Source organism: Alligator mississippiensis, chromosome 5 (genome assembly GCF_030867095.1).
Source record: "Alligator mississippiensis isolate rAllMis1 chromosome 5, rAllMis1, whole genome shotgun sequence".
NCBI classification, from domain to species: domain Eukaryota; kingdom Metazoa; phylum Chordata; order Crocodylia; family Alligatoridae; genus Alligator; species Alligator mississippiensis.
In genome coordinates this window covers 216,971,222-216,985,818 of record NC_081828.1, presented here as the reverse complement: position 1 = coordinate 216,985,818, position 14,597 = coordinate 216,971,222, and the positions used below count along the sequence as shown (strand labels likewise).

General features: G+C 50.4%; 2 protein-coding genes across 4 annotated transcripts in view; one reads left to right on the top strand and one right to left on the bottom strand.

Annotated features, from left to right (window-relative positions):
• Window positions 1–12,568, bottom strand: part of KLHL18 (kelch like family member 18) — a 58,642-nt gene extending 46,074 nt beyond the window's left edge. For all 3 annotated transcript variants that reach the window (XM_059729258.1, XM_019496629.2, XM_014596094.3), the window contains exon 1: window positions 12,327–12,568. In XM_059729258.1, the coding sequence (XP_059585241.1) occupies window positions 12,327–12,467 (141 nt within the window). In that variant the 5' untranslated portion in view covers window positions 12,468–12,568. The remainder of the gene's footprint in view (window positions 1–12,326) is intronic.
• A 94-nt stretch (window positions 12,569–12,662) lies between these two features.
• KIF9 (kinesin family member 9) overlaps window positions 12,663–14,597 on the top strand; it is a 53,490-nt gene continuing 51,555 nt past the window's right edge. The window contains exon 1 of the mRNA XM_014596095.2: window positions 12,663–12,767. The gene's annotated coding sequence lies outside the window, so the exon portion shown is untranslated. The remainder of the gene's footprint in view (window positions 12,768–14,597) is intronic.

Here is a 14,597-nt window from a genome sequence, read left to right as displayed (position 1 = left end):
GAAGGCAGAGTTTTTCTTCTTCATTGTCTCCCTTAAAAGGCTGTATTCCTCCATGGATGTACTGCAGTGATTCTACCTCAAATTCTGACAAGAGTGAAACTCTTTCATTAAAAAGAGACAGAAGGGGGTGAAAGCAAGAATGAAGATCTGCAAGCCAGAGGCAGCAACAAAGTGAAGCATGTCACAATGGGAGAAGAAAGATCTTGCATTTCTAGAGCATTCATCCTCTTCCACCTGCGATTCATTTGACGGGTCTGCACATCAGAGGGACAGCTGCTGAGTTCTCGGCTGTGCATCCATTATTTTTCCCCCATGAGAGTTACGCATTCTTCATCTGTACTTGTGAGCAGCCCCTGCTCTGCCATTAGTATAAATGCTCTGGGACTGATCCTCCAGAAGTACAGACAAAGATGAGGTGGGGTTTACACTGTCCGAGTTAATTGGCGTTTACCTTGGTAACTGCAAGGAGTCGACCACAATACAGCTCCTGGGTTAGAGAACAAACCCCACCCTGCCTTGCCTAGACTTGGATGATTAGCAGTGGTGCAACTACACAGGCTGCTGATCACCACGGGCCTTGCAAACCCCACAAAGATATCTATGTTGAGGTCCTCTCTACAGGGGCTATCACCAAGTCTTATACCAGGGGTCGGTGAGACTGGACCCAGGCACCTTCTCTGCCCAGCGCTGGTCAGTCTTCTTCCCCATGCTCCTGATGCCCACCACAGCACCCAAGCTACTTGCTGCCACTTCTGCTCCCCATGCTCTGCCCTAAGGGCTGCTTTCGCCTTGCTGCTGCAACCTCTACTTACCCTCGCTGCTAAATCTGCTGCTCCCCAGCCCAGTTGGCTACTAGAATTGGTGACACTTGGTGGTGCAGGTACCTGGAGTGCGTAGGGGGACAGAGGACAGAAGAGCAGCCCTGCAGAGGAGATGCAGTAGCTGGGTTGCAAGTGGCAGCTGTTTGCAAGATGCAATGGACCCTAGCTGATGCCGTGCACATCTGATGGTCATTAAGCAACGGATGTCTTCCTTAATCCTAAAAAAAACGAGTGCACCAATTCCTGTTTTTCCTACACAAGATAAAAGACACTATGAAAAGCAGATTCACATACTAGGTGTCCCTCAAGTCACTTTTACATCTCATCAACAAAGCAAGCACCCCAACCCCCAACTAACCTGCGACCGTAAAGCAGACACTGCCTGGTTAGAGGAGTTAACTTAGAGCCAAGTCAGTTCAATTTTAAGAAGATCTAGGGATTGTAAGATTCGTGTGCATTTTTAATATTAATTTGACGTTATCATATACAGATTATATGAAGATCAAGCCTAGTGGTAACAGAAGCACCAACAGATTTGATAGATTAAAAAAGCCTAGTAAAAGCAAAGTGATTTAGTTAAATCCTGTTTCTGTGCTCAGTGAGCTACAGGACCATTGATGGGAGTCTTCAGTAGAGTGCTCCATTTGTTTCAATTTTACAGAAGGCAAATTTTTAAATTAACCCTGAAGTACAGCCATCATCAAAGCTTCTTTTCTGAAGCTTGTTTAAAAGCCGACTTAAAGGAAAGATGTCTTCCTTCTATCTTAATTTTAAACAAATTCACCAGCTGCACGCACTCATTGGACAACACTTCTTTACTGCTGCATCCAAGAGAAAAAGAGGTATTACAGATGCAGCTTGGTTTAAGATGAGACAGATGTTTCCAAAGAAGGTAAGATGTGGATAGATGCGAAGAGGTGGCATTTTCCGTGGCAGCGCTCCCAAGACAGGATTTTTATAGCGCAAAAGAGGTCACACAGAGAAACGGTTACGGAGAAATGCTTTGGCCGAGGTATTGTTTTAAATATGCTGTGTTCTCCGGTTAGTATTACAAAGGGCCGTTTGCTGAAGACAGGGAACTACGTGTAGGATTTTAGGAGTTAGAAACTTCCATCTGTGATGACACGGCCTGCTCCAAGGCATCCTCCGAGCGGTCACGGGAACACGGGCATCCTTGCTGAGTTTTATACAGTTTAGTACATTTGATTTCCAGCTTTACAAACCAGAGATCCAGACTATTTCCTGGCACAAACAGTGCCGTTCAATGTGAATTCATCACCAAGCCAACGTATGATCTGTTGAAAGAGCACCAGGAACGGGAGAAAGACTACCGTAGGTCAACAGAGCTGTTACAAAGCCTTGTATAATGCATGCATGCCTCAACTGGGTCCATTGTCCATTTATTTCCCAAGCAAAAAAGTCAATATTCACTCAAAAAGGAGTGTGAAAAATGTATATAGGAATGAATGATTTTATATTACTCATTATTACGAAGTGCTTTGGAGTTTCAGGAACAAGGTTATCATTTAGGGAGACAGGGAATGGAATCAGTGTATGCAAACCAAGGAGCTACTTTATTCCACGTCTCAGAAAGTTGTGTGCAATGCCCCTTTACTGGGTTCTGCAATAGGTTCATGGAAAAAAATATACTCTGTACTACACACCCATCTCCTTAAGATGCTAATTAGCTCCACACAACAAAGCCTTCTCAGGACGGAGAGAAATGCTGTAGGTGTAATAAAAAGACATCTATTGTTTTTGGAGCAACATGAAGCTGCATTAGCTGAGAAGTCATCAATCAGTCTCTTGGTGCAAAGGGCTCGTCTTTTCTCGTTAAACATCTTAAAGAGGCTCTGTCAAGAAGATGCAGGCGAGATGACACAGGAAGTGCCTTCTCATTTGATAATCAGAGGTTTTTGCACCCTATTATTGCAATGCCAGTCCTGTGAATGTTCCCATGTGCCGGCAATCTCGTTCTGCGACACTGAGCTGCTACTCAGATGCCACCTCTTGAAACGGTGTCTTGTGCGAGCAACAGAGCTAATCAGGTTGAGCACAGCACTGTGATAACCTGTTGTGTTTCTGGTTTGGGAGGCAGAACTGCAGAGCACTCCTGTGCACCAACCCGGCACTGCACTGAAGCACCCACACAACACGACTTCTGGCTCCAGCCTGCCGCCTTCCAGCTACAGAAGCCGTGCCAAGGCAGGGCACAGGATCAAAAAAGTTGTGAATCATGGAGCCTGGGGGTCAAAACCAGCCTAGCAGAAATCAGGCAGAAAGATTAAAAATGGACCAGCTTCGGATCTCTTCCCATTTCAACAGTCAATTGATATAAAAATCTCCCTCCCCCAAATCTTGGATAAAGGATCAAAGATCTCTGCTCACACTCCATGTAAGAAGTGGAGTGTGAAACTTCTTACTCCAGAAGAAGTTCAAGAAACTTTTAGTGTCATTCGTACAGGGAAAGCATTGCGCTGGAACCGATCAGGGCGCCTGACAACTTTATGATGGAGGTGACACGGCTTTGACAAGGGAATAAGACAGACGCACGAGGAGGAGTACTGTACTTTAACCTCCGTGAAACCAAGTGGATATGCCAGACTGATTTCTTGCATTCCTTCTGCTTTCCAGAAAATTGTCTGCTGTGGATCACCTCCAACCTGGCCTTCGTGTGAGATTCCTGGAGAACCAGTAACAAAGCAATTCTGTGTTGTCAAGTAGTTCAACCTAAGCAAGGCTCATGAGCGGCACTGCAAGAGGCAGGGTGCAAGCTATAAAAATGTGCTTTACCTGTCCATCTGCTGCAAAAGGTTTGAACGAGGCAGATTTATATTGCCAAAAGCCTTGCTCATGGACCACGACTGCTATCATTTAGCTTGACCTCTGCTTTCAAGTCTGAAAGTAAATGATATGCCTAAAATCTTGCAGGATCACATAAAGATGCTCCATAATCCACAGGTTAAAAGAAAAATAGCTCCAGGAGGATTTAGGAATCAACTATTATGTCAGGCTGTAGGTAAATACTGAGAAAAACACCTTGGGAGAGTAGGAATACATCATGTTTCTTGATGCTTTGGATTTCAAGTCTATGCAAAATATTTAAACATTCATCTCACTGCCTAGCTGAGCTGAGATTAAAAAACAATGTAAAACAGTCATTACTGGAACACTGCTTAGGATTCTTCTCTTTCTAAAGACATAATTCCAACCAGATTCCTACAATTGTGCATTGTTAAGAAAGCTGCAAAGGCTTTTTAAGTTTTGCACAGACTAAATAGGCACAGGGTTTTGCAAGGTCTCACTTGAAGCACTGCGAGGCAGGAAGCTGCCTGCAAGTCTATCTGCCGTGGAAGGACAAAGAGAGACTCTTGCATTTCTGAACAGACAGTCGGATCGGTGCCTCTGTAAATCTGAAACCCGCCTGCTCCGACAAGAGCTGACTTTGGGATAACCGTGATTAGGATCATCTCTTATCGTGGGAGTGCAGCCAGCCAGTCTAGCCTCACATAACCGAAGCTGAAGAAGTTTTCAATAAGGGCTTTGGCTCTTGTGAGGCGAAATGTCAAGGGAAGGAATTTGGTTTTAGTGAAGCGTGGGAGCACGCTAGTCTGCCAGGCTGGCATGATTTCAAGTGGCCTGATCAGAGGGTAGGGCAAGGTGGCACCTTGCAGACTAACCCCTTCAAAGAGAGCTTTTTTTTTTTTTTGGTAGGATACAGCCTACTTGATCAGATGCTTAGATGTATACACAGTTAGCTGCCATTTGAACAAGACCTTTCGCCTGGTGCAGTCCCAAATGGCAAACAGTAACAGGTGTTAAGATTAGAATGAATGGACCAGGGCTTTAGCGATACCAAGGGTGAATAAAACCCGGCTCTTCTGACTGACGTGCGGCTTAGAGAGACTCAGCCCCATTGCTTCTTAGTTCAGATCAGGAGCGAGAAGAGCTTCTGGAGAGGGCAGGCCATTGGCTGCTGACTGGTGCTACTAAGATTGGCTTGGCATGTTATGCTACAGAGCAGTGGTTTATAACCCGGGTCTGCGAACCCCTGGGGATCTGCAGACTATGTCTAAGGGGTCTGCAAAAGACGATTATGAATCAAAAGTATGTGAAAACTCACACTTACAATTCAAAGGGGTCCGCACCTCCGTTCAAAATTGTTTATGGGTCTGCAAATGAAAAAAGGCTTGAAAACCACTATTACAAAGTGCTGCAGTTCTCAGCAGCTTGCTGGGAGTCCAACGTGGCCCATGGAAACATGCAAACTTTGGGCCAAACGCTGAAAGCAAAATAGCCCAGAAGCATGTCCCCCCAGCGCTGGAGAAAATGTCCTTAGGAGAAATGCTAATGCTTGTGTGTGATCTTTGGTTCGACTTAAAAGAATCTCCCACCTGGAGACAAAAAAAGAACAAATTCTAGGCATAGACCAATAGCTGTTTTTTCCAATGAGCCATTCTTAGCATGGGGACTGAATTTCTCATCTGAGAAGCCACAAATAACTTTGGGGACGATGCAACCCCTCCGTGACATAAGCGGCCAGGATCTGATTGTGTCCTTGTTACAGATAGGAAACACTGGAGCACAGCGCGATTGTGCGAGCTGGCCAAGGTCTCTACAGCGACAGCATTTCTAAGTCCACAGCTCACCATGCAGCAAGCCAGGGGTGTCAAATTTGCCCTGCACCCTGGGACAGATCTGAACTGCGGGGGTCCCTGCAAGGCTGGATCCAGAGGCGGCAGTGGAGGGGGTTAATCCAGTCTTCACTTGCCCTTCACACTCATGACACACACCAGTAAAGGGGCTCTGTGCCCTGCATTTCAGTGACGAGGCCTCCCTTGAATTCCTAGCCCCTCTAACAGCTCCACCGGCCATATGACATGGCTCCGTGGGTCAGATCCGGCCTGCAGGAGAGTGCTTTGACACCCCCTGTGTAAGCAATCAAGATCATCACCAGTAAAGCAAATCAGTGGTGGAGCTGAAACCAGAACCCGATGCTACTGGCTCCCAGTCCCCCGCTTTCATTATTAGACCACGTTTCCTCCTTCCAAACGAACAGCCCATAAGCCAACTATGTGGCCATGTCTGCCAGAGCTGCAAAGAAGATTGTGCTCAGCAATGCAGAGATCTGCCTCTAGGAAGGCATGATTTCTTACAGTAAAGGCAAGCCCATAAAACCTGCTTTATACAGTTTCTACCCAGAAATGGGAAGGTCATGTGCACCAGAGATAAATCAAGTCTTGCTAGGTTTTATCCTAGGAAACAGCTCTGCATCTAACAAGGATTTAATCTTATCTGACCCAGCAGCTGATAACCACAGTATTGAAGAGTTTTGTCTGGGCTGCTGGGGTTACTAACCGTAACCGGCTTTTGCTCAGGTATGGGTTATTAAATGCACCTATATTGTTACCCCTGAACCAGTCAAGACTCTGAAGAGCACGGATAATTTAAAGGGTGTTCTTTGTCACGTGTCTCTAGACTGTAGTTCTCTGTGGGCAGGGCGCATGGCAATGGGTTTAGCAAAGCAGTTTTAGAACAAAGCTCAGGAAAAACCTCCTGGCTGCAAGAACAGCAGGACAATGAAACCAGCCGCGGGGCAAGGCTTAGGAACAGCAAATCCCACATCTGGGCAGGGGGTTGCACTTGATGACCCTAGAGATACCTTCTAGGCCATATAAGTCTATGATTAGATGCACAAAAAACTCTTCCTGTTACATTTCCAACTCAGCCAGGAACAGGGGCCCAGCCCAGAGGCATCAAACATACAGCCCACAGGCCTGCTGCAAAATTCACAGCCCCCTGAGCCTCACTGGACTTGGCTATTGGTGGCAGGATGGCAAGTAAGGGTTGGACTCTGCATATGAACCAGACGCTCACCACTGCACCAGACCCTGGCTTTCATCACCAGACCCACAACAGCTGCTGGCCCCCCGCAGATCTGGATCCAGCCGAGGGCCTGGGATGAGCTTGACACCCCTGATCCAGCTTAGCTGCAAAAGAGAAGGAGTTTAAACTGAGTGCTAATTCTTAAATACTAGACACACGAAGGCATAGGGTGCCAAGTGTATTTTTGCAATAGTCCAAAGCAAACCATCTGTTAGCTGGCAGTTGTAGCCTATTCTAGGATTTGGTCAGAAAAGCCTCTGGATACAAACTCAAAAAAATAGCTTCCTCTCCACATCCTTTGCAACTGCTTTATATATGGTGTCCCTCTGGCAGCAAGTCAACCGTGGTCAACATCGCCAGCGTTGGAGGAGAGAAACACAGGCCTGGCGTGCTGGAGAACTCATCCCAGGGTAACAAAAGTGGGCCTTAAGTTGTTGTACTGCTGCAAGTTTCCAAACATAGACAAGGCCACGCGAACTGCAGAGCGACCTAGACCGAGGACAGCGATGGGAGATGCTGGCAACTGGAAGAGATCTGGCTGTAGTAAACATAAAGCCCTATAGCCAAGAAAGGGAAATTAAACAGCACAGTCATGGACTGAGGAATGCATCCAAGCAGCCTCCGTTCATTTTCATTTATCTCCTTAAAGGCATCCTAATTTTTTTTCTTCATTTCAGCAAGTAATTCAGTTGTCCAAGGAAGTGGGGCTGGGAGAGGCAGTAAGTCTGCATTGGTTTTAAAAAGCAGTGCATAGTTTTTAACCAGTCAACGGCGTGATATAAGGAATGGCTTTTTTGAATCTGTATTCTCGGTAACCCCTAATTGTCGGTGCATAAACACAAGAGCCTCAGTTCTCAGTGGGTACACCCTAGCACTGCATGCTCATGCCAGACACCCAGCTCAGCTTCCGGCTTGGAAATTTTATTATCAGAGAGAGGTGATCGTGAGGAGCAGTGACGGACTTCCCTAAGCCTGGCTTAGAGTAATCGGAGATTTGACAGATCCAATCAAATCAGCACTTCTTTCTCTAATCACATCTAAAACAAGCTGCCATCTGCTGCTGAAACAGCACTCTGGTCCGGGGAGCGACTGGAACCGCAGATATGGTAAATCTCCAAAAGAAGAACAAACTGGAAGAAAATGCTGCAAACCTGACACAAAGCTGCCACTCTTATAAGGTGGTTTTCTTCTTTTTATGACTATTACTTAAACATTTCTATTTTCAGCTATGTAATTTTCCATTAAAGAACGAGGGGGTGGCAGATGCCCAGTTCACTTAATGCATTTATGTGGCCTGGATGGCAGATTCCGTTTCTTTCATTAAAATCCCGTTCCAGATGTCACGACAGCGAAGTTGCTCTTTCAAACACGAGCAAAGAATAAACGGATGCAGCGTGGCACAGCACTGCTTTCCTAACCCTGCTAATGGCCAAAAAGGACATCTGACAGCTGTAAAATCCTCGCCGCCTCTGCTCATCTCACGGAGATGTTCTCTGTTAATTTTTAGAGTTGCCTTAAGGGCTCCTCCAACTACGTAATCACTGGTGCTTTTAGAAGATGGGATGGAGAAAGCAGGCAGGAGTTAATTGAGGGAAGAGGAAAGAGAGAGAAGGAACAGCAGTCCCATACTTTTACTGATGACACAAGGATTTTTAACATTTAACATTTCCTACTGAGTGTTTTAAAATTCAAACCCTGGCCCACTGATGACAATAAAGATTAAATTCAACCTTAGCACAGGAGTTAAGATGCTCCTAAATGAATACTCATGCTTTAGGCTAACTACTCGGCATGTTAACCAAAGAGGTCCTCTTCCCTTTACATTCATTCAGCTTCTCTTTCTCCTTCATTTGATCATTTCCAGTGCTTCAAAGGGGGAAAAAACCAGAGACAAGAGTTGATGCTACTGAACAACGTTGGTCCTGCCTACACACGGGATCATTTACAGCTTTCAACCCCTAGCACCATTAAAACTCTGCTCATTATTAGAGAGGGGGCTATTATTGAACTGAACCCTGCTATAGCTCAGTAACCGTGCTCATTCCCATTTCTGGTGAAACACAGAGCAGCGCTTTAATCCTGGCAAGGCCAAGGGAGAGAAGCCAGGTCACCGAACACAAGGGTTTTCAGAGTACACATCGTCCCTTCGGACAGCCCGTATCGGAGAATCAACATGGCAACAAGCCTTTTCATCGTGAAACATGCACTAAGCCCCGCTGCCAACAGGGACCCCTCTGTTTGAAAAATGAGATTTAAACCATCCTATATTGTTCCTCCCGGGGTTTCGCTCGAGCTTTAGTCAAATACAACCTCTCCCAGGCAACCCACTTTGTAAGCCCTTTTTGGGGTTAAGGCATTTTAACATTTAAAACTTCATCAACACACACTGAGGGTGGCCCTCGACAAGGTCAAGGAAAAAGTCCATTTCTTAAATCAGCTGCTTAGTGAAGTGGCTGCTACACTGGCTGAAAAGACACTTCCAAAGTTAATCTGATAAAATTGACTTCCACAACACCTTGCAATGCATACTAAAGAGCCTGGAGAAGGCATCCTGTACTGAAGGAAAGAGGGGAAAAAAAGGCTTGGCTGGAGACCGTCAACAATGTCAGCTCAGCTGGCAAGGACTGTGCGAGCCAACGCTGAAAGAGGCAGCTGTCAGCAGGTGGAAGTGGCAGAGAAGGAGGACACTTCATGATCGTGATTAATTTATTCTCAGAGAAAAGAGTGCTACCGAGGGGAGCTGGGCTGATAAACAGTCTCCGGCCTCCCTGCTGAGCCCGGCACCACCATGAGACAAGCCCAACTCGCTTGCTCCAGCTGTGCGTGCAGACCTAGCAATTAGGCAGCACAGTCAGCCTGGGGGGTCCTGAATGCACACCCCAGCACCCGTCCCAGGCTCCCTCATGTCAGAGAGCGGGGAAGAGACAAGAACAGGGCTCATTTCCCAGCAGTGGTCTAAGACTCACCAGGGAGGCAATACAGACACGGGGGCCTTAGCCTCCTTAATCTACAGAACAGCTACTTCACAGGCCAAAGTACTTCAAACTCAGCCCCTCCTGCAGAAACATGCCTCAAAATTGATTTTTGAAAGGGCCATTCAGTCCTCTGCCAGCCAAAAGCCAAATGAGCTGGTAGATTTTTGTGATTTCTCTTCCTACAACACCATGCTTGCTGGAAACAACATGGATATCCCCCCTCAAAAATAACTGAGATGCTAAAAATGCTGCTGTTGTACAGAAGAACAAAGATCTCCCCGCCTGTCCTCCCGAGACGCAGATCTTGAAAACAGGGAGAGAGGCACCTCCCAGAAGAACCAACAACCAAAGCATTCACCCCTGACGTGGCAAACCTACACCCAAAGCTCGGGGCTACTTGAACCTGGGGCTGACATCCAGGCGACTGCCCTACCCGCTGGACTAGACCGACCACTCTGGCCTGTTTTGGCCTGACCAGAATTTCCATCCTACAAAATGCATCTCCAATCTAATGGAAAACGTTTCCAGGGAAAGTCTCCATTTCGACAAAGAAGTATTTTTCGGCGAAAACATGAATCATCCAATAGTTTCCAAACGTCTCTTTTTGGGGCAGTTTATTTGGAGGAACCGGGTCGTAGAAGTCACAGAGAAGTACGGCTGGGAGGAAACCGCTAGGGGTCATCTAGTCCAGCGTTTCTCAACCCAAAAGTGGATTGCAAGAATATATGAAAGGGTCGGGAACAAGCTTGGAAAAAAATGGATCAAACTTTAAAAAGATTATCCTTTAAAGGGAAAAGCCACGGTTTCCCATGTTTTTCTCCTTACAAGCTGGCAGAGCTGCAGGCTTGGGGCCCCCCATGCCCCACACACTGGAGGGCTGGGGCCTTGGGACAGCAGGGTGGGAGCGAGGGGCACTGGGTCGGCAGTGGCCAGCGAGGTTTACAAACGGCCCCTGGTAGAGAAAAGGTTGAGAACCGCTGATTTCTGAGGCAGGAAATACCTTGTGCCCCATACGGGGATCGAACTTGCAGCCTTGGCATTATTAGCGCCCCAGTCTGAGCTAATTGCCCGCCTGTTATGAAGTGCCGTGTCTGCGTGCCCACGGTCACCACCCAGACAAAACACACACTCTCTCAGGAAGATCCTGAGGGCAACTGAAATGAATCCTATTTGGTGCAGCTTGAATATCCCCATATACTCTTCATTTAAGGCTTGAATATTCCCATATAGTCTCCATTTACATACAAATCGCCCACAATACTTGGAGTGAAGAACACAAGGGCTATTTACACAACCCTTGTCTTACGCAGTGGGAAGTGGATGGATGAACTCCATTTGTGTCGCCCGAGGAACGTATCAGTGCTGAATTCGAGATGTGATTCGTACGACCGAGTGACCAGTCTGCACACCTTAAGCGTGAGAGCAGCACCATAGGTGTCCACCAAACGCCTGTGCCCATTAACTCCAGGTCTGTAATTACCAACTACAGAGACTCCCGCACCTCCTGCCGAGGCACCAGCTGCTCCCACAGGCATCATAATGGGATCACTTGCATGACACAGCACGGCAAGCCCTATCCAGGCTTTACAAACACTGGCTTATAGTCTCTTTAAGGCAGGGACTATAATGCTCTTAAAAGATAATGGGTTCCTACTCCTGTCTCTCCACATTAAGGTGAACGTCCAGAAGACGCGGTGCAAATCTCTGCCCTACCAACGGCAGGCCTACAGCAAGGAGGAGGCAGCAGCATGACTGCCCAGATCATCCAGGCCTCGGATGCTTCGCCGACAACATCGGCGCGTCAACGGCAGCTGCTGATTGTGTGACGTAAAAACGTCTGGGAGATGCGAACTCCTCGCGCAGCCTGCGAGGAACGCGACGAACGCTTCCAGCCCAGCAGCGACATCCTCCCTGTCCGAAGCCTGCCATAGCTCGGGCGTCGAACCGTCCACGCTGCGCTAGCCTGTCATCCGGTTCCTACGCCGCGGCCAGTATTTCTGCACCGTAACCACCAGCACGACACGCGCATGTACGCACACACACAACAGCTACCGAAACGCGCGCCTTTGCCACCGGCAAGTGCTGGGTCAAGCGGCTCCGGCTGGAGGGAGGGAGGACCACGCGGCCGAGGGCTGAAGACGTCCCTGGAGTCCGCGAGGCTCGTGCCTGGCGCCCGGGGGCTGGCAACGGGGCAAATGCTCAACCAGAGAAGGGCCGGGCCGGGTCATGTCACCCCCACCCTCGCTCTGCCTTGGCTGGGAGGGGCTCCAGGCAGCCGATGCCCTCGCCCTGGGCAGCTGGGGCTTGCGGCTGCAGCACCGCATGGGCCAGCCGCGCTCCCCACACCGCACCGCACCCTCCCCCACGTCCCAATGGCCCCCAGCCCCACTGCCCCTCCATCCCGCACCCCCCACCCAGCACACACCCCAGCACCCCTCCCCCGCCCGCCCCACTGCCCCTCCATCCTGCACCCCCACACCCAGCACACACCCCAGCACCCCTCTGCCCCTCCATCCCGCACCCCCCACCCAGCACACACCCCAGCACCCCTCCCCCGCCCGCCCCACTGCCCCTCCATCCCCCACCCAGCACACACCCCAGCACCCCTCCCCTACCTCATGGCCCCCACCCCTCCCCCCCGCACCTTGAGGGTGACGTCACAGAGCTTGCCCTGCCGCCGGATCTCGCCCATGACGCCGTAGCCGCGGCTGGGCAGGTCCCCGACCGAGAAGTGCACCAGGTCCTCGGCGTCCAGCTCGGCCTCGGCCGCCGCCGCCTCCAGCATCGTCCCGCGCCCGCCGGCCGGCAGCCGCCTCGTCTAGCCTCGCCCAGCCGCGCCGCGCTTCGCCTCGCCGCGCACTGTCCCCGCCCGGCCGCCGTAGCCGAGCGCCGCGACCCCGCCCCCTTGCGCTAGCGCCAGCGCCAGCGCCGGCCGGAAGGGGCCGGACCTCACTTCCGCGTTCCGACGAGTACTTCCGGTCCTGGGCGGAAGTAGCGGGAGCCATGGGAACGCTGTACACACCCCGCCCCTCCCCCCCGACCTGTCCCTGGCGGTCGCGGCGCGGAGGGAGCGACGGAGGAGCGGGTAACGCGCCCCCTGCCCCCCGTGTCACGTCATCACGACGTCACCCCCATTCCTCCCAGTTCACCCCATGCCAGGCGTCATCGTGACGTCATCCCCCATGCCCCCATTTCATCCCGTGCCACGCGTCATCACGACGTCATCCCTACACCCCATTTCACCCCATGCCGCACGTCACCATGACATCATTCCTGCGCCCCCTTTCACCCCATGCTACACATCATGACATCATCCCCACACACCCCCTTTCACCCCATGCCACATGTCATCATGATGTGATCCCTGCACCCTCTTTCACCCCATGCCAGACATCATGACATCCTCCCTGCACCCCCTTTCACCCTATGGCACACGTCAGCATGACGTTATCCCCGCACCCTGTTTTTACCCCCCATCGTGATGCCATAGATTCATAGATTCATAGATGTTAGGGTCGGAAGGGACCTCAATAGGTCATTGAGTCCAACCCCCTGCATAAGCAGGAAAGAGTGCTGGGTCTAGATGACCCCAGCTAGATACTCATCTAACCTCCTCTTGAAGACCCCCAGGGTAGGGGAGAGCACCACCTCCCTTGGGAGCCCGTTCCAGACCTTGGCCACTCGAACTGTGAAGAAGTTCTTCCTAATGTCCAATCTAAATCTGCTCTCTGCTAGCTTGTGGCCATTGTTTCTTGTAACCCCCGGGGGCGCCTTGGTGAATAAATCCTCACCAATTCCCTTCTGTGCCCCCGTGATGAACTTATAGGCAGCCACAAGGTCGCCTCTCAACCTTCTCTTGCGGAGGCTGAAAAGGTCCAGTTTCTCTAGTCTCTCCTCGTAGGGCTTGGCCTGCAAGCCCTTAACCATACGAGTGTTCCTTCTCTGGACCCTCTCCAGGTTATCCGCATCCCTCTTGAAGTGCGGCGCCCAGAATTGCACGCAGTACTCCAACTGCGGTCTGACCAGCGCCCGATAGAGGGGAAGTATCACCTCCCTGGACCTATTCGTCATGCATCTGCTGATGCACGATAAAGTGCCATTGGCTTTTCTGATGGCTTCGTCACACTGCCGGCTCATGTTCATCTTGGAGTCCACTAGGACTCTGAGACCCCTTTCCACCTCTGTGCCACCCAGCAGGTCATTTCCTAGGCTGTAGGTGTGCTGGACATTTTTCCTCCCTAGGTGCAGCACTTTGCATTTCTCCTTGTTGAACTGCATCCTGTTGTTTTCTGCCCACTTGTCCAGCCTATCCAGGTCTGCCTGCAGCTGTTCCCTGCCCTCCGGTGTGTCCACTTCTCCCCATAGCTTTGTGTCATCTGCAAACTTGGACAGAGTACATTTGTCATGTGACCTCATCCCCCTGCAAGGGGTCTCAAGGCTCCACAGGCCTCTGCTCCGGGGTGAGCCCCCGCCTGTGGCCTGGCCCTGCAGCCCCCTCGCCCCTGCTTTGCTGGGCCCCGGCGTGGTGGCGTCTCCCTGGTCGGGGCAGGAGCACTTCTGGGTTCCCGCGTATCTGGCCGTCTGCGCTCTCCCTGCTCGGCTTCGTCCGGACAGCGCCGACTCCCCCGGCCTTCTGCTCGGCTTCGGACGAACGCGGCGACCGTCACCCAGCCCAGCCACGGCATCTCCAACCTACTCCCGGAAACCTCTGAGGACGGGCACCAGGACCACCCTCGGAGTCAGGACGTTCCTGCTCATCTCCAGCTTCAGTTTCCCCTGCTGCAGCTTGAAGCCATTGCTCCTCATCCTGTCCCCTGCGGTCACAGAGAACAGCCTGTCTCCATCTTCTCTGTCTCTGTCTTCTCCGTTTCCATCAGACAGTTGAAGACTGTGATCAAATCCCGCCTCGGTCTAA